Here is a 19034-nt window from a genome sequence, read left to right on the forward strand (position 1 = left end):
CAGTGCCAAATTTCTTGTATTGCTTCTATACTATTCTCCTTATTTTGACCTATGTCCCTTTAATTGGAGTTTGGCGGGGGTGTAGGGGGACAATGTGGGACAGATGACAGCACAGCCAGCAACAGAAAAAAATTGAAAGTTACTGTCTAAAGAAAGAGGAAGGCCTGTTTTCCTGCTTTACTTGCGAATTGTGGGTGATGATCAACTGGTAAAACATTGGTTCCCAATAGGAAGCTCTAGGACTGTGTTTGCAAAGTTGAGATTTTCAGATATATATAAGAAAGTAATTCCTCAGTATTGTAATTGGCTACATTGGGACATGTTAGCTTAGAAAAATTTAGACATTCTACATTTTCTTTAAGGGCAAAAGTTAGAGGTCTGGTAGTTGTGGGGTAAGCTATATATGGTTGATGTGCGATGCCTCTCTCTTATTTCTCTGTATTTTCTTTATTTAAACCTGGAAATGGTACATCTAGAAGACATACTAGAGGAATAATTCTTATACTTTTTAGTCTCAAGACTGCTTTATACTCTTTTATTAATTTTTTTTTTTTTTTTTTTTTTGCAAGAGGAAGTGGTCATTTAATAAATAACCTTGTGGAAGAGGGTGTGCTACCATTCAGAACACCCCGACGGGTCACAGAATGTTCCAGAGCAGAAAGATGCTGGGGATGTCCTGGCTGTCTGCCATCTCTGGCAGCACACCACTGTTCCAATCATTCAGCCCTTTGTGTCCCTTCTGGTCGCTGAAGTCGCCTCAGCTGAGTGATACTGGGAGTGGGTGGTGGGAGGGGAATGCTGGGAGGGAGTGACACTTGGTGATCCAAGACAGAGGTATCAGGACCCAAAATAAATAAATCTTGTTGAATGCCCTATGAAAACAGTGACCCCCTTTATATTCTTAAAAAATATTTAGGAGCTTTTGTGTATGTGAGTTATTCCTGTCATTATTTACTTTATTAAGAATTAAAGCTGAAATGATAGTAAACCTATTGCATGTTAACATAAATTATTTTATGAAAAATAATTATGTCTTAAAGAAAAAAATTATTTTTCATTTTCTAAATGTAAATGTCTTGAATGTCTGGCTTAATAGGAGACAGCTGGATTCTCATATCTTTTGTCTTCATTCTGTTGTGATACTTTTTGGGTTGGCACATAACGATGAAAATCTGGCTTCATAAAGACATGTAGTTGAAAGGTAGAATTATATTAATGGCTTTTTAAGATAATAATGGTGGACATTCTTCTTTGATACTATATCAAACGGAACCAATGACACTTTCTTTGTTTTGTTGTTTTTTTGAGACAGAGTCTTGCTCTGTTGCCCAGGCTGGAATGCAGTGTCGCTATCTTGGCTCACTGCAAGCTCTGCCTCCCGGGTTCATGCCATTCTCCTGCCTCAGCCTCCCGAGTAGCTGGGACTACAGGCGCCCACCACCGCGCCCGGCTAATTTTTTGTATTTTTAGTAGAGACAAGGGTTCACCATGTTAGCCAGGGTGGTCTCGATCTCCTGACCTTGTGATCCGCCCACCTCTGCCTCCCAAAGTGTTAGGATTACAGCATGAGCCACCGCACCCTGCCAGCACTTTCTTACAGGTCTAGGATCTGAAACTTTTTTTTTTCCTGAGACGGAGTCTTGCTCTGTTGCCTAGGCTGGAGGGCAGTGTTGCGATCGCGGCTCGCTGTAAGCTGTGCCTCCTGGGTTCATGCCATTCTCCTGCCTCAGCCTCCCAAGTAGCTGGGACTACAGGTGCCTGCCACCACGCCTGGCTAATTTTTTGTATTTTTAGTAGAGACGGAGTTTCACTACGGTAGCCAGGATGGTCTCGATCTCCTGACCTTGTGATCTGCCTGTCTTGGCCTCCCAAAGTGCTGGGATTACATAGGCGTGAGCCACGGCTCCTGGCCTCTGAAACATTTTTATACTGTGTTACAGTAACATTCATTTCAATGGTCTTACACTTCAAATGGATCTTTTAGTCATGCATGATTTTGTAATATCATGTATTTTAGTTGTGTAGATATTCCAAATGTTATCACTTCCTGCAGTATCAAATATTACATTTGTTAATATCACCACCATTTATCAGAAGAGTCTTAGGTTATAGGGTAGATACAAGTTTTTTAAAATTCTAATTTTTGTTTGAAAGCTCAAATTTTATTATTGACAACAAACACTGTCAGTTGTTTACCCTAAAGTGACAGGCGTACTTTGTTTATTTTTGAAAAACTGTTTGTACAGTATATACAAATATAAATAGTCATGATTTACCGTTTGCTTTTTCAGTTAAAATGTTATTCCACAGAGTAAAAAGACTAGTTCAGTTCACAGCTATGCTTTTCTTCCAACAATGATGGTACTTTGATACCCAGCAAAAATGCTTCGTGTATACTTCCTGTTTTGTCGCACAGAACATTAAAAAGACATGTACTTGTCCAGGCACAGTGGCTCACGCCTGAAATTGCAGCACTTTGGGAGGCTGAGGCAGGTGAATCACCTGAGGTCAGGAGTTCGAAACCAGCCTGACTAACCAGTGAAACCCCATCTCTACTAAAAAATACAAAAAATTAGCCAGGCATGGTGGCAGGCGCCTGTAATCCCAGCTACTTGGGAGACTGAGGCAGGAGAATTGCTTGAACCTGGGAGGTGGAATTTGTAGTGAACTGAGATCGTGCCATTGCACTCCAGCCTGGGCGACAAGAGCGAGACTACATCTCAAAAAAAAAAAAAAAAAAAAAGACACATACTTATGGGTCAGATGTAACAAAATCAGTATGTATTTTATTTTTATTTTAGTTTTGTTTATTATGGCTCTTTTAAAAAAAAATTGATTTTTTTTTTACGATGGAATTTTGCTCTCATTGCCCAGGCTGGAGTGCAGTGGCGTGATCTCGGCTCACTGCAACCTCTGCCTCCCAGGTTCAAGCGATTCTCCAGCCTCAGCCTCCCAAGTAGCTGGGATTACAGGTGCCTGCCACGATGCCCAACTAATTTTGAAAATATTTTTGGTAGAGATGGGGTTTCACCATGTTGGCAAAGCTAGTTTTGAACTCCTGACCTCAAGTGATCCACCCGCCTCAGCCTCCCAAAATGGAAGGATTACAGGCATGAGCCACCTCGCCCAGCCCGTTTATTATGGTTCTTAGGTAAAACCATTTTTTTTTTTTTTAAATCATGTGTGGCAGTGAAGAATTCAGTGACACTAGTACAGTTTGGGGTTACTGCCTTGATTTCTTCTAAGGCACCAGCCATTTGGCCCACTGTTGCTTTTGTACCATCAGTACAAATGTCAGTGCATCAAAAATGGCAAATAATATATTATTATGAAAATAAGTTTGAAATTGCAGACCACCTGAAATGGTCTCAGGGACTCCTAAGGGACCCAGGGACCACACTTTGGGAATGACTACCCAGAGAATTATGTGCTTCCCAGTATTCTCCAGGTTATCCTACTCTATCAGGTAGTTCAAGGGTGAAGATAATTAATCTTCAAAGGTTCTGTTAATATATCTAGAGTGACTAGAGGAAATTAGAATATCTCACTCATTAGGTATATTAGAATTTATCACTCATCAGAATTTAGAAATTAGAATTTCTCACTCATTAGGTATATTAATAGCTGCTATACTGTATTCTTTTCCCTTTCTGCATCCAAGATAGGTGCTTTTCTGCTCTCTGAATCACTTAGGATGTGTGCCCAGATATCTTTCCTTAAACAAGTACCCATAAGGAATTTATGGAACTTACTTATAAGAGGCTGGGTGTGGTGGCTCATGCCTGTAATTCCATCACTTTGGGAGGCCAAGGCGGGTGGATCACTTGAGGTCAGGAGTTCGAGACCATCCTGGCCAACATGGCGAAACTCCACCATCTCTACTAAAAATACAAAAATTAGCTGGGCATGGTGGCTTGTAATCCCACCTTCTCAGGAGGCTAAGGCCCAAGAATCACTTGAACCCAGGAGTTGGAGGTTGTAGTGAGCCAAGATTGAGCCACTGTACCCCAGCCTGGGCAACAGAGTGAAACTCTGTCTCAAAAAAAAAAAAAAGGCTAGCACAACTCTTTTCTCCCCCTGACTTACTGTTTTTAGAAAGGAATGAATGAGGCTAAATTGTCTTGTCCAAATGAATTTTCTACTTCTTCACAGACAGTTCTCTAACAATAGATCTCGTCACTACCAAATCCATTAGCTCCAAGGTTGTTAACTCTGACAAGCTCCTGACAAATTGACTCCTGCATGAATGTGCTACCAGATTTTCTTCATTGTCTCCCAAGTCAACACTTACATACAGGATTCTTTAATAGATATATTTGTGATACTGAGATTAGAATGTCTACCTCAGTAACTTTGATTCATCTTAAGCCATCAGATGTCTCTTGACATTTAGATAATAATCCAATACCAAAGTACTGCAGTAGTTCAAAAACATTCATCACCCTTCATGTTAGTATAGTGGAGTTTATGACGTATCTGGGTCACAAAAATTGAATTTACACCATAAATGCTAATCTTAATACCTGTTTCCTTATGAGTGCAGCCACTTGGGGGAAAGACTTAACAGATTCATAGTAGGTTTTCTCCATTGAGGCCCTTGTTCAGTGTTCAGTGCTCTCAACACTAGTTCTCTGCTCAAACTTTCACGCTTGACAAGAAGAAACAAAAGAAGAACAAGGTTCCACACTTCAGGAGAGAGGCTCTCTTTTTTACCCAAATCACAAGATTGTAGTGGTTCCAGTATAAATTGGTAAATGATTGGTTTGTGTTATAGTCCTTGTGTCGTAGGGAAAAAATGATATACTTTTCAAGGCAAATTTTATAATGTTATTCCTTTGGCTGTAATGTATTTGATGTTTATGAGATCCTTTGTATTCTTGCCTCAGAGCTTAGCTGATGAACCTTAAATTTGTTCACACACACTTATGCCACTTGTAAAGCTGATATTGCACTTGTTGAAGGACTTATTAGTATTTAAACCCTCCAGTAGATAGAGCTGTTGTCCAACGAGTCACTAACATGGGTCTTTCTTTTTCAGTTCTTTCTCTAAAGAGGTGTCATTTTGTTTAGAAAAAATAATGCCCTCTTCATTGCATGGCACTTTATCATGTTTAGGGGGTGTTTTTCTTCTTACATTTTTCTCATTTGATTTCCCAGAAAGATGTAGATGTTTTCATCCTTTATTTATAAGAAAGGCAACCATGCTTGTCCTCATGCACAAGGTTGCTGGATAAAGAAGTTGAGCCACCTGACTCCTGATCTAGTTCTTTTAAACTAAGCTTTATCATGTTTAGGACAATGCCAAGCCTCTGCATACACTTCCCCAGTCATTAGCAGTCTAAGTGATAATGTTTTTAGTTATTCCTCCTACTGTGTCATCATGATTATGATTATGTCCTTATTTTAAGCATCCAATTAAAGATACTGAAAGGCATTAGAAAATACTAGCAGCTAAGACTTTGCACTGAAAGGCTGAGGGCTACTATATTTCTCCAAATTTGTTGTCTCACATTATGGTTCACTCATTTTGAGATACCCCAGCTAAAACATCCAATAACTTGCTGCACCTACTAGCAAGAATCCATTTGGCCTAATAATCACCACGTCAGCTTAATTTTTACCTTGAGAGGTCCTGCTGTGTTGTCAATTAATAAGTAACAAAAACAATCCATTTACCTTTGAGTAAACTGGTTGGCTTTTGTTCATTCATTCAGTTATCAGATATGTAATGAATAATGCCTTGGATGTGCCTCGGACATTATTTATTTATAATAAGCTTGCTGAGAAATGGTCTATATTAGCAACAACAGTAATGATAATTAATACTTAATTAGCAGTACAGGCCCTGTTCTAAGAGTTATATACTTTACATCTGTCCACAACTGCTATAGGTTCCTCCATATTTTTCTACTACAAAATTTATACTAAGCACTCTTTGGCTTGCCTCGTTGTTTCTTTAGTAGCAAAAGAAAGTATGGAAAAACTGCTCTGAAGAGTAGAACATGCATCCTGTCAGCAGTTTATGTGGTACATGCTATCTGGCAGTTTTTAGAAATGGAGATGGCATGATGGTATTCTCTGCTTTCTAAAGAGCAAGGACAAAGGATTAACCATATTAGCAGATTACTGATGTTTTCAGGGATCTATTTAGAGAAACACTGTGATTATTTTTACTGTTAACCTTTCCATGTGTAACTACATTTCCTTTCTCTGCTTCTCCACTCCCCATTAAGAGTTTGATTTCTAATCTAAAAGATTTTATTGGTTTGTCCATAGCTCTAAGTTAAGAATAAGAACACAGTCTATAATTCTTCTCTTTGATTCAAATAAATAGTATTAAAAATCATATATTTTTAGGTAACTGAATGTGAGATATTTCTGTCACTTCTGGTGAAATTTCTGGATGCAGATAAACCACAGTGGCTACGAGCTGTTGCAGTGGAATCAATACACAGATTCTGTGTGCAACCTCAACTATTAAGGTAAAACCTTAGCAATAGTTTGTTAAATAGATAGGTTAATGTTTATTAACCTGTAAACTAACCTATAATAGGTTAATAAACTAGTCAGAAGAATTTTGGTATTTATTCCCAATATTAGTGATTTCTAAACAAAGAAAATAGGGTATTGTATCCATAAGGAGGGATGGGGTGTGTAGATGTGGAAAAGAGCTGTGAGGTAAACACGTGGTGAGTGATAGACATCAGTCTGAATTTACTGATTTAATATAGCCAAAATAATTTTTTTTTAGAACTGTGACTTCTTTCTGAACCTTTGTCCTAAATTAGTAAAATCACTCAGGTGTAATGAAGAATTTTTGAGTATAGCTTGGTAACTCTTCCAGTAATATCACTTGCTATAAAAAGGTTTAAAATTTTTAATACATTCAAATGTTTTTCCCAAAAACATTTTAAATTATTTTACAGGTCATTTTGTCAGTCCTATGATATGAAACAGCATTCTACCAAGGTTTTTCGTGATATTGTAAATGCACTGGGATCTTTTATACAGTCCTTGTTCCTTGTCCCCCCTACTGGAAATCCTGCTACAAGCAACCAAGCTGGTAAAAACATATTCATAATTTTCTTTCTTATATTCTGCCGTAAGTTATAGTATTGACCATTCTGAGAGGATATTATGAAATTCTGTGACTGGAGAAATTTGGGTTACCTAAATATGTTGGTAGTAAAGAATTGCACCTAAAGAATAATCTGATCTCAATGAAGCAGTTGTGTTTTTTTTCCAAAATAGATTTTCTTCTCTGACATACTTTCAGTTTCTCTGATCACATAAGAACAAAAGTTTAGATGCTAATCTTCATTTTAAAAGAATATATTTGATGACTCCCTTTGAAGAGTCTAGATGGTTACCGCCTCAGGAAGACTTAGTCCCTCTCTTAAAGGAGTTAACATGGTTGGAGTTTGTTTGGGAGTCTATATGGTTTATTGTTTCCCTTTACCTTCTTTCTCTTCCACTTTGTACTGAGTGATGGTTTTGTATACTTTATTCCCACTTCTGATAAAAAGTGGTTTAATTAAAGATATGCTAAACATTTATCAGTATTTTTACTTCCAATAGTAGCTTTTATTTTAAAAAGGGAAATGGTATTTTAGGGAAATAGGAAGACTCTCTGATAGACAAAATAGCACTGATAAATTTCATTTATTTCTGCAGTACCCATTCTGATAGTACAGAAAATTTTTTTAAAGATTGGCCAGGTGTTTGAATATTACTGATTTGTAGTCAAGTAGTAAATTAATATCTTTCCTTTTTTTCCCTTCTTCTCTAACAGGAAACAATAATTTAGGTGGCTCAGTCTCAGCACCAGCTAACTCAGGAATGGTGGGGATTGGTGGAGGTGTTACTTTGCTGCCAGCATTTGAATATAGGGGAACCTGGATACCTATTCTGACAATCACAGTTCAAGGCAGTGCTAAAGCCACCTAGTAAGTAGTAGCAGCATTATTTTATAAAGAATTATATTGTTGGGGGTGATATTTAACCTAAAATGCTTCTCTCTGTATTATATTTTAAATTTTAGACCCAGTATTTCTAATGTATTTTAGAGCTCATTTTCTTTTGTCATATTATGAAAATTATATCTAGGACTGGATTTTATCTGTTTTCTTTATTAGTTTGTAGACTAACAGCATTACAAAATAAAATATGATTTCTTTACATATGGACCTATTAGCTCTCCTATACAGCTTTTTGGTTTAAGTATATTAATTAGTTTCAGACCACTTGGGCTTAGGTCTTCTAGTATTAGCTGAGTTACTTTCAGCAAATTAATCTTTTTTTCTTTTCTTTTCTTTTTTTACCTCATTTCTCTCATCTATACAATGGGAGTAGTGATATATCTAATTTTCAGAATTCTATATGTAAGAAAAGTTATTTTAAGTGCTTATCTAATCATATTCTTAGGATTTAACACATGGAAATTTTAGTTTTTAATTAATTAAAAGTGTTTAATGGATTCCATATCTATTATTTTTAAATTTTCACTAGCCATTTCAATTTAACAAATGCATACTCAATAATGTATTACTGATTTTTTCTTAAGTCTTAATGAAATACAGAAATAAGGCAATCAATACTACATGGATTTAACATTGTTACAGTTACTATGAGGCAGTTATAGATGTATTTTGAGTAATTGGTTATGTATAATTAAAACTATCCTTGGCTGGGTACGGTGACTCAAGCCTGTAATCCCAGCACTTTGGGAGGCCGATGTGGGCAGAAAATTGAGGTCAGGAGTTTGAGACCAGCCTGGCCAACGTGGTGAAACCCCATCTCTACTAAAAATACAATACAAAAATTAGCTGGTTGGTGGTGTGCGCCTGTAATCCCAGCTACTCAGGAAGCTGAGACACGAGAATCGCTTGAACCTGGGAGGCAGAGGTTGCAGTGAGCCGAGATCGTACCACTGCACTCCAGCCTGGGTGACAGAGCGAGACTATGTCTAAAAATAAAATAAAACTATCCTTATGACATAAATCAAGACTTAATGTGATACAGACTCAGGAGGCTGAGGCAGGAGAATCACTTTAGTTCAGGAGTATAGCCTGGGTAACTGCGAAACCCCATCTCTTAAAAAAAATAGAAATGAAACAGAATCTTTGACTAGTTAAAATCATCACTTTCTCTGGTATGTCAGTCTGCATTGTATCATCCTAGGTATATTTTACCTTGCAGCTTTATTTTGCCCAAAATTATAAAAGCATAGAGTCATAGAAGACTGAAATATTTTAATTAAAATTCATTGTTATTTTTAGTCATTTATATTAAAACTACTTAGTATTATATAGGCTTTGCCTTGTACAAAAGGTAATGACTCAAGTTGTAAAAGAATCAGATATCTAGCGCTAAAGGAGACATTAATTATCTAGTTCACCGTCTCACCTCATTTTATAATCTGAACAAAAACCAACACAGAAGAAAATTTTTGCTTCATAGAGCTTACACTTTAGTGAGTGAGATGGTAAATAAATAAATACACGAGTAAATATATAATATAACCTTGGGTAGTGGTTAACTTGAAGATAAAGCAAGTTAAGAGGATAGAGAATGACCAAGGAGAAGATGGGGACAGAAAGGGTCTCCCTGAGGAGATAATACTGAGCAGACACATAAAGGGAGGGAGTGAAAATGTGTGCTTGAGGAAGAAAAAAAATAGAAACAAGCCACAAAATAATAAATACTTGTATGGGTTGTAGAACTTCTTTTGAAAATTTATTAGTAAAAGCCTACAAACAAATTGTTTATTAATACTGGATTTTAACTAGTTCTGCTACTAAATACTGTGATTTTGAGTATAGCACCTGATTTCACTTAATATTAATTTTTCTCATCTTTAAGACAAGATTAGGACTGAATCTCTAGAGGAACATATGTGTATATATTGTTTTTAGTACTGTACATACTGAAATTGCTTAATTCTGAAATAATAAATGGCCAGAAAATATTGGGTGTTCTTTTGTACATGGGTTAGTATGTTCACATTGGAGCTTAACTGTTGAATTGGCATCTTTTATTCATTCATTGTGAGGTTCAATATAAAATGATTTCACTATTTTCTTTGAAGGCATATGTATAAATCTTGAGTGTGCATTCTGTTCTTTTATTTATTGACTGCTTGAGTATAATTTGAAAACTTAAGTGATATATAGATAGAAGTAGTTTTGACATAAGTATTCGTGGCATATTCTTTTATATTTATTACACTACAGATCCCTTCAAAGTTGGACTTGTGACAGTTTTTGCAATTTGAGCTTAAATTTAAAATGTTTAAACAGATAAATTACATTTTATCTCAAAGTGGAATTTATTCAGTAATTCTAATAAAGTAGCACTGAAAAAGTGAGGTAAGAAAGTATGTGTTTTCTTTTAGGTTTATGGTATAAATAAAAAGAATAAATTACCTTTTCTCTTAACTGTTCTAGTGCTTAAAGTCTGTGCCATAGAATTGGAGAATTGGAGTTTCCAATGTTTTGGATTATTTTGCGTTTTAGATACATTTTCCCAATAGATCACATATTCTTCGAGAATAGGAATTTGTCTAACGAGATGCTTAACACTGATTTATTTAGGATGTGGCTCTCAAAGGCTAATTGGTCTGGGAAAGATTAAAGCCGTAAACTCTATCTCCCCATTTGAGCTTAAGTTTCTTTTTTTTTTTAATTTTCCTTTTACGTTTGGGGGTACATGTGAAGGTTTGTTAAATAGGTAAACGTGTCATGGGGATTTGTTGTATGTATTGTTTCATCACCCAGATGTTAACCCCAGTACCCAACAGTTACCTTTTCTGCTCTTTCTCTTCCCACCCGCCCCCCCCAAGTAGACCTCAGTGTCTGGTATTTCCTTCTTTGTGTTCATAAGTTCTTATCATTTAGCCCCACTTATAAGTGTGAACATGCAGTATTTGGTTTTCTGTTCCTGCATTAGTTTGCTAATAGCCTCCAACTCTAGAGCTTAAATTTCGTGATCAATAATGTAAATATATTTCTAATGATTACACAGATTTTTAAAAGCTCAAGAGTTGATGCTTTAGTGGTAGGTTTTAGTGTCAATCAGACGAGTTTAAAAACTTCTGATTAATAACTGTCATATTAGTCCTCAGTTTTATTATCTGTGTCTCTTAGGGTTTTTGTGAGGAGTTAAATGGATAGTACATATTTAAAAAGTAGAGTCCCAGGCTAAGAGTGTTTGCTCAGTGAATGATCACTATATATAGATGTTCTTATTATGTTTTTTTTAATTTAGCATTTCTTTATTAATTACCTACCTTGATGATTCAGAAACTTTAAGATATTGAGGTAGGACATTTTCTTAGCTTTTTTATTGTAATCTTTAGTAATTTCAATTTTACTTTTGAGATAGTTCATATGCCATGAAATTCACCCTTTTACAGTGTACAATTCATGTTTCATTATATTACAAAGTTGTACAACCGTTACCACTACCTAATTGCAGAAAGTTTTCATCACCCCTAAAAGAAACTTCATACCCATTAGCAGTCATTTCCCAATCCCCCTTCTTCTAGCCCCTTAGCAACCACTAATCTGCTTTCTTTCTGCATCTATGGATTTGCCAGTTCTAGATATTTCATATAAATGGAATCACACAAATGTTGTTTTGTGTCATACTTCTTTGACACAACAAAATTTTTTTCAATTGATACGTAATAAATGTACATATTTTCAGGGTAAATGTGATATTTTGATACATTTATATAATGTGTAGTGATCAAATCAGGGTAATTGTGTTATCACCTCAAACATTTATCTTTTCTTTATGGGGGGAACATTTGAATTCTTGTGTTTCAGCTATTTTAAAATATGCAATAGATTATTGTTAACTATAGTTACCCTACTGAACTGTTAGATGTTAAATTTTATTCCTGTCTGTATAACTGTATTTTTGTACCTATTAACCTCTCTTTACCCCCAAACCTCCACCCTTCCTGGCCCCTGGGAACCACCAATCTGCTTTCTCCTTTAATGAGATCCACTTTTTTAGCTCCCATATCAGCATAATGTTTCTTTGTTTTGTTTTGTTTTGTTTTGAGATGGAGTCTTGCTCTGTCACCCATGCTGGAGTGCAGTGGCATGATCTTGGCTCACTGCAAGCTCTGCCTCCCAGGGTCACACCATTCTCCTGCCTCAGCCTCCCGAGTAGCTAGGACTACAGGCGCCCGCCACCATGCCGGACTAATTTTTTGTATTTTTTTTAGTAGAGATGGGTTTCACCGTGTTGGCCAGGATGGTCTCGATCTCCTGACCTCGTGATCTGCCTACCTCGGCCTTCCAAAGTGCTGGGATTACAGGCATGAGCCACCACGCCCAGCCCAGCATAATGTTTTGAAGTTTCATCTGTGTTGAGAATGTGTTCTTACTTTGTTCCTTTATATGTCTGAATAATATTCCAATATATGGAATTGCTTTTTTAAATCAATTGATGCATATTGGGTTATTTTCACTTTTGTTTATTATGAATACTACTGCTATGACCTTTTGTCTACAAGGTTTTGCATAGACATGTGTTTTCATTTCTGTTGGGTATACAACTAGTAGTGGAATTGCTGGGTAATATGGTCACTCTATATTTAAATTTTTGAGGAAGTACCAAGTTCTTTTCCCAAGCAACTATACCGTTTTACATTCCTACCAACAATATGTGAGAGTTCAGATATCTCCACATCCTCAGCAATACTTGTTAATCTTTTTTATCATAGTCATCCCAGTGAGTATGAAATGATATCTTGCCGGGCGCGGTGGCTCAAGCCTGTAATCCCAGCACTTTGGGAGGCCGAGACGGGCGGATCATGAGGTCAGGAGGTCAGGAGATCGAGACCACCCTGGCTAACACAGTGAAACCCCGTCTCTACTAAAAAATACAAAAAACTAGTCGGGCGTGGTGGCGGGCGCCTGTAGTCCCAGCTACTGGGAGGCTGAGGCAGGAGAATGGCGTAAACCCGGGAGGCGGAGCTTGCAGTGAGCTGAGATCCGGCCACTGCACTCCAGCCTGGGCGACAGAGCGAGACTCCGTCTCAAAAAAAAAAAAAAAAGAAAAAAAAGAAATGATATCTTACCATACTTTGATTTGTATTCCCTAATGACTGGCGACTGTGTGCCTCTTGGCCATTTATATATCATATTGGGCAAAATGTCTGTTCAGATTCGTTGCTCCTTTGTAATTGGATTGTCTTTTTCTTATTTAATTTTAGGAGTTATATATTCTGGATGCCTGCCTCTTATCAGATATGTGATTTGCAAAAGTTTTCTTTCATTCCGTGGGTCTTTTCATATTCTTGATTGCTGCTTTTTGAAGTACAATTGTTTTTAACTTTGATGAATCCAATTTATCAATTTTTTTCCTTTGTTGCTTGTGCTTTTGATGTTATATCTAACAAACCTTTGCCTAATCTGAGGTCATGAGGATTTTTACCTATGTTTTCTTCTAAGAGTTTTATAGTTTTAGCTCTTACATTTAGATCATTGATTCATTTTGGAGTTAATTTTGTATATGGTGTGAGATAGGGGTCCAACATCACTCTTCTGCATGTGAATATCCAGTTGTTCCAGAATCATTAGTTCTTTGTCAAATTGAATTACTCTCTCTTCTGGGGATTATTTTGCCAGATATCAATTTTAAGAGGTTTAGAACCATAGTTCACTATCTGCCATGATTTAAAACAGATGTATTGTCCTTCCTTCTGAAAACTTTCTCCTAACTATGGGGTAAAAAATTGCTCTGCAGTTTGAACTTGACACACTGATGCTCTTATTCTCACCGTGTTGGCAGATTGTATTTGAAGTGATAGGTGAGCTAGGTATCTCACAGTGTGAAAAGCATCTTCCTCTTTATAGGAGTGATTTGATTTGATGACATCTTATTTTTAAAGCACAAGTCAGAGTTTGAGAAGTTTTATAATCGTATCTCATATTTTGCATATCAGTCTTAATTTTTCTAATATCTAATATTTAATGAAAACATTGGCACAACTCGGGAGAACGAGAAGTAAATTATTAAAATAATTAGTTATGCCAGTGGTCAGGCCTTAATTTTTCAAATCAGGTTTTTAGAATACCATGAAGAGATCCCTTCCCTAAATGAAACAAATTTGGTAATGTCACTTTATTTTTTGCTATTCTGTTAATCTTAATTTCTATAGTCTATAAATTATAGAAAATAGTTTTTTATATATTTTTTGTTGTGGCTTCTCATTAGTATTCTGTATTTTTCATAATTTCAGCTTAGAAATGTTGGACAAAGTTGAGCCTCCAACTATACCTGAAGGTTATGCCATGTCTGTGGCATTCCATTGTTTGCTAGACCTTGTTCGTGGAATCACAAGTATGATTGAAGGAGAGTTAGGAGAGGTAGAAACAGAATGTCAAACCACCACCGAAGAAGCTTCTTCACCAACACAGTCGTCAGAACAGCAGGATTTACAGTCAACATCAGACCAAATGGATAAGGAAATTGGTATGAGTCTGTATTTTTAATTTTTATTGGAAAAAATTTGAAATTTACCGAGAATTTGCAAAAATTGTAGTTTCTATAAGTCTTTCACCCTGATTTCTCAAGTGTTAACCACTTTCCCACATTTACATTACCATTTTCTTGAATTATATACATGTGACTATACTTTTTTCTGACCTATTTATAGAATAAGTTGCAGACATGAAGCCATATTACTACACTTTAATGCATCAGTGTGTATTTTTTCAAAATAAGGTTAGTCTCCTGTGTATCATAGTATAATCACCATCAGAAATTTAACATCAATCCAATATTACCATCTAACTCCACATCTCATTCAAATTTTGCCAGTTGCCCCAGTGATGTCCTTTTATGTGTTGCATTTAGTTGCCATGACTCAATTTGGAACAGCTTCTTAGTTTTCCTTGTTTTATATGACCTTACTTTTTTGAGCACAAGTCAGTTTGAATTTGTGTTATGTTCCTTCATAATTAAATTCAGTTTATTCATTTTTGACAAGACTGGCACAGAAATGTTGCTGTGCTGTACTTACTGTGTCACTACATTAGGAAGCATACTACAGTATCAATTTGTGTCATTACTGGAGATGCTCACTTCTATCGGTTAATACGATGTCAGTCTGGTTTCTTCAGTGTACAGTTAATAACTTTTTGTGGAAAAATACTTTCAGATTGCTACTACAAAAGAGTGCTTTCCCTTCTGCATTTTTTTATTTTTGAAAATTTATTCACTTATATTAGTATAGATTCATGGATTCCTATTTTATTCAGCAGATTACAGTCTTTGACTATTATTATTTGGTTTGATGCTCAGATTGTTCCCAACATGGCCAATGGGACCTCTTTCAAGATGGCCCCTGTGTCCTTTGGACATGTCCCATGCCCTTTTGACATTCTCTGAGCACTTCCTTACTATTTGATAGAACAAGATGTTCCAGGCCGATATCGGATGATTCTCGTCCAGCCCAGGTGTCAGTTATTTTTCCAGGAAGCCCTGGTTCCTTTTAATGGAGAATAGTATTGAAATGAACACAGGGATACTAGGTATGCTTTTCGCCACTTGGATAGGAAATACATACCCACATACACACACAAGTATACATCTCTCTACATTTCTAAAATGTCTATTTCTCTATATTGAATTACCATGACATCCCACTAGTTTCTTCAGTTCCAGTTCAATACCACAAGGTTTGTTTTTAACTTTCCATATTTGTAATTCCCTTCTCCAACAGTGTGGAACCTGCTCACGTTTTGCTCAGTATATTTACTTATTTGCTTGATTCTCGGTGTATGTAATCAGTCTTCTAGCTGAGCCAGTTTGTTACACTGCACCCTGCCCTCACTCCAACTGGTCACACAGACCAAGAAAGTTTGGGTTGATGAAGGGGAAGGGAAAGGAAAGGATATCAGCTGGGCATAGTAGCATGTGCCTATAATCCCAGCTACTTGGGAGGCTGAGGCAGGAGGATTGCTTGAACCCAGGAGTTTGAGTCCAGTCTGAGTAACATAACAAGACCCTGTCTCTTTTTTTTTTTGAGACGGAGTCTTGCTCTGTCACCCAGGCTGGAGTGCAGTGGCCGGATCTCAGTTCACTGCAAGCTCCGCCTCCCGGGTTTACGCCATTCTCCTGCCTCAGCCTCCCGAGTAGCTGGGACTACAGGCGCCCGCCACCTCGCCCGGCTAGGTTTTTGTATTTTTTAGTAGAGACGGGGTTTCACCGTGTTAGCCAGGATGGTCTCGATCTCCTGACCTCGTGATCCGCCCGTCTCGGCCTCCCAAAGTGCTGGAATTACAGGCTTGAGCCACCGCGCCCGGCAAGACCCTGTCTCTTAAAAAAAAAAAAAAAAAAAAATATGGCTGGGCGTGGTGGTTCACGCTTATAATCCCAGCACTTTGGGAGGCCGAGGGGGCAGATCACGAGGTCAGAAGTTCAAGACTAGCCTGACCAACATGGTGAAACCCGGTCTCTACTAAACATACAAAAACTAGCCAGGTGTGGTGGCATGTGCCTGTAATCCCAGCTACTCAGGAGGCTAAGGCAGGAAAATCTCTTGAACCCAGGAGGCGAAGGTTGCAGTGATCCGAGATCATGCCACTGCACTCTAGCCTGGGCAACAGAACAATACTCCAACTAAAAAAAAAACAAAAGGAATAAAAAAAAAATATATATATATATATATAAAATTTAACTTGTGCACAGAAAGATCTGACCACAGATATTTTAAAACAACTTATTTTTAAGACTTCTTCAAGTCTGAAACTATAGTATGGCTTCTGAGTTTTCATTCTTGTAGATTTTTAAATATTGAATATTAGTACTTAATAATTCAGTTGTTAATGGAATGTTTGACATATTGTCCAGGAAAAGTTTAGAATTTGACATATGAATAACTATTGTGCTATGTATAATTAAAATTAAATATTGTATTTTTTTTTCCTTTCAGTTAGTAGGGCTGTTTGGGAAGAAATGGTGAATGCCTGTTGGTGTGGTCTTCTTGCTGCACTTTCACTCCTTCTTGATGCCAGGTATTAAGTCTTTGTAAGTTTTATATTGAATTGTGTCAGTCAGAAAAACACGTTAAAATGGTTTACTTACATTTGTCCCTAGAATTATTTTCTAATATTAGTTTTTTTTTTTTTTTTTTTGAGACAGAGTCTCACTCTGTCGCCCAGGCTGGAGTGCAGTGGCCAGATCTCAGCTCACTACAAGCTCTGCCTCCCGGGTTCACGCCATTCTCCTGCCTCAGTCTCCCGAGTGGCTGGGACTACAGGCGCCCGCCACCTCGCCCAGCTAGTTTTTTGTATTTTTTAGTAGAGACGGGGTTTCACCATGTTAGCCAGGATGGTCTCGATCTCCTGACCTCGTGATCCACCTGTCTCGGCCTCCCAAAGTGCTGGGATTACAGGCTTGAGCCACCGCACCTGGACAATATTAGTTTTTTATATGTGTGAAACATTATTCTTTTTCTCTCATCCCCCTTCCTCATTCTGTCCTTGCCCTGCACCAAGCCACCAGAATTGTCATGATGTTTTAATGGAAAATACAGTCTTAGAATTACAGAATGCCTTTTTCATTTCAAGACTTACAACTACTTTTGCAATTATGATTATGTTTAATTTCTTTGTTGTTTTTCTTTAGGATTTAAAAATTTACTGATTTCAAAATGCTTGATATTTTAAGCTAAATCTTTATGTTCTTGGTCATTTTCTTCAGTAATAAATACATGTATTATTATTCATTGCTTTTACCCAGTTCAAATTTTTCAGGTTATGTTAATAGATTAAAATTCCTTCTTAAGTATATTGGTATTATTTTGACAACATTTTTGTATAGATTTTCTTAAAACTTCACTGAATACTTAATTCCACATCATGCTTTACAATGTAATTAAAAATAAGTTAATCAGATTAAATAAAATACTTTCTTTTCAGCACAGATGAAGCTGCCACTGAGAATATTTTAAAAGCTGAACTGACTATGGCTGCTCTTTGTGGAAGACTGGGCCTTGTAACTTCAAGAGATGCCTTTATAACTGCAATATGCAAAGGTTCCCTGCCTCCCCATTATGCTCTTACTGTATTGAATACCACCACTGCAGCTACACTTTCCAACAAATGTAAGACTGGCTTACTCAAAATTATGTCTATGTAGTGGGATGATATGGTATAGACAGAAGATTATAGACATCTGAGTTTAAGTCTCTGCTTTTTCACATACTGACTCTGTGACCTTGGGGAAATTAATGTCCCTGAGAGCTCTTTAAAAATATGGGTTGGGGGTGGAGGGTGGGGTTGGGATATCCAAAAATCCAGAATCTAAAATGCTCCAAAATCTAAAACTTATTGAGCACTAACATGACAAAGGAAATGCTCATTGAATAAGTATGTAATGTGAATAGATACATAATGCAAACGTAAGTATTTACAAATATATTATGCAAATAAATGCATCAGTATATATAATATAAATATTCAAAAATCTGAAAAAATCTGAAATCTGAAACAGTTGTGATCCTAAGCATTTTGGATAAGGGATACTCAACTTGTAATACCGATTTTAAGCAATAATTATGAGAGTAAAATAAGATAAATCTGGAAGTCCTTTGTAAAGTATGAGATACCATTGAAATGGCAATTTTTTTTTTTTTAATGGAACTAGTAGAACAGTAATGTTTGCAACCACTTAGGTTAAACTCACTTTCAAAAACTTATTTTCTTGTTGAATTCTTTGAAAATACTTGTTTGTTACATGGAATATAAATTTCAGTGTAATATTTAGGGTTTTTTGTTTATATGTTTTTTAATGAGACAAGGTCTCGCTATATTGCCCAGGCTGATCTCGAACTGGGCTAAAGCAGTCCTGCCTCAGCCTCCCAAGTAGTTGATATTACAGGCTAATATTCAGTTTTCAAACTGAAAATGTATCGGTCTCTGACTTAAAAATACTTAATGTGTTCTAGTTTTGTATTGCTTATGAAGAAATCTACCAAAGTTATATAATTTTATCTTATATAGAAAGTTACT

At 36.6% G+C, this 19034-nt stretch overlaps 1 protein-coding gene across 4 annotated transcripts in view; it reads left to right on the forward strand.

Moving 5' to 3' along the window:
* MON2 (MON2 homolog, regulator of endosome-to-Golgi trafficking) overlaps positions 1 to 19034 on the forward strand; it is a 131433-nt gene that overhangs the window by 51993 nt on the left and 60406 nt on the right. For all 4 annotated transcript variants that reach the window (XM_023225102.1, XM_023225103.1, XM_023225104.1 and 1 more), the window contains 6 exons: positions 6358 to 6482; positions 6927 to 7063; positions 7793 to 7946; positions 14258 to 14490; positions 16955 to 17036; positions 17943 to 18127. In XM_023225102.1, the coding sequence (XP_023080870.1) occupies positions 6358 to 6482; positions 6927 to 7063; positions 7793 to 7946; positions 14258 to 14490; positions 16955 to 17036; positions 17943 to 18127 (916 nt within the window). The remainder of the gene's footprint in view (positions 1 to 6357; positions 6483 to 6926; positions 7064 to 7792; positions 7947 to 14257; positions 14491 to 16954; positions 17037 to 17942; positions 18128 to 19034) is intronic.

Source organism: Piliocolobus tephrosceles, chromosome 10 (assembly GCF_002776525.5).
Source record: "Piliocolobus tephrosceles isolate RC106 chromosome 10, ASM277652v3, whole genome shotgun sequence".
Lineage (NCBI taxonomy): Eukaryota > Metazoa > Chordata > Mammalia > Primates > Cercopithecidae > Piliocolobus > Piliocolobus tephrosceles.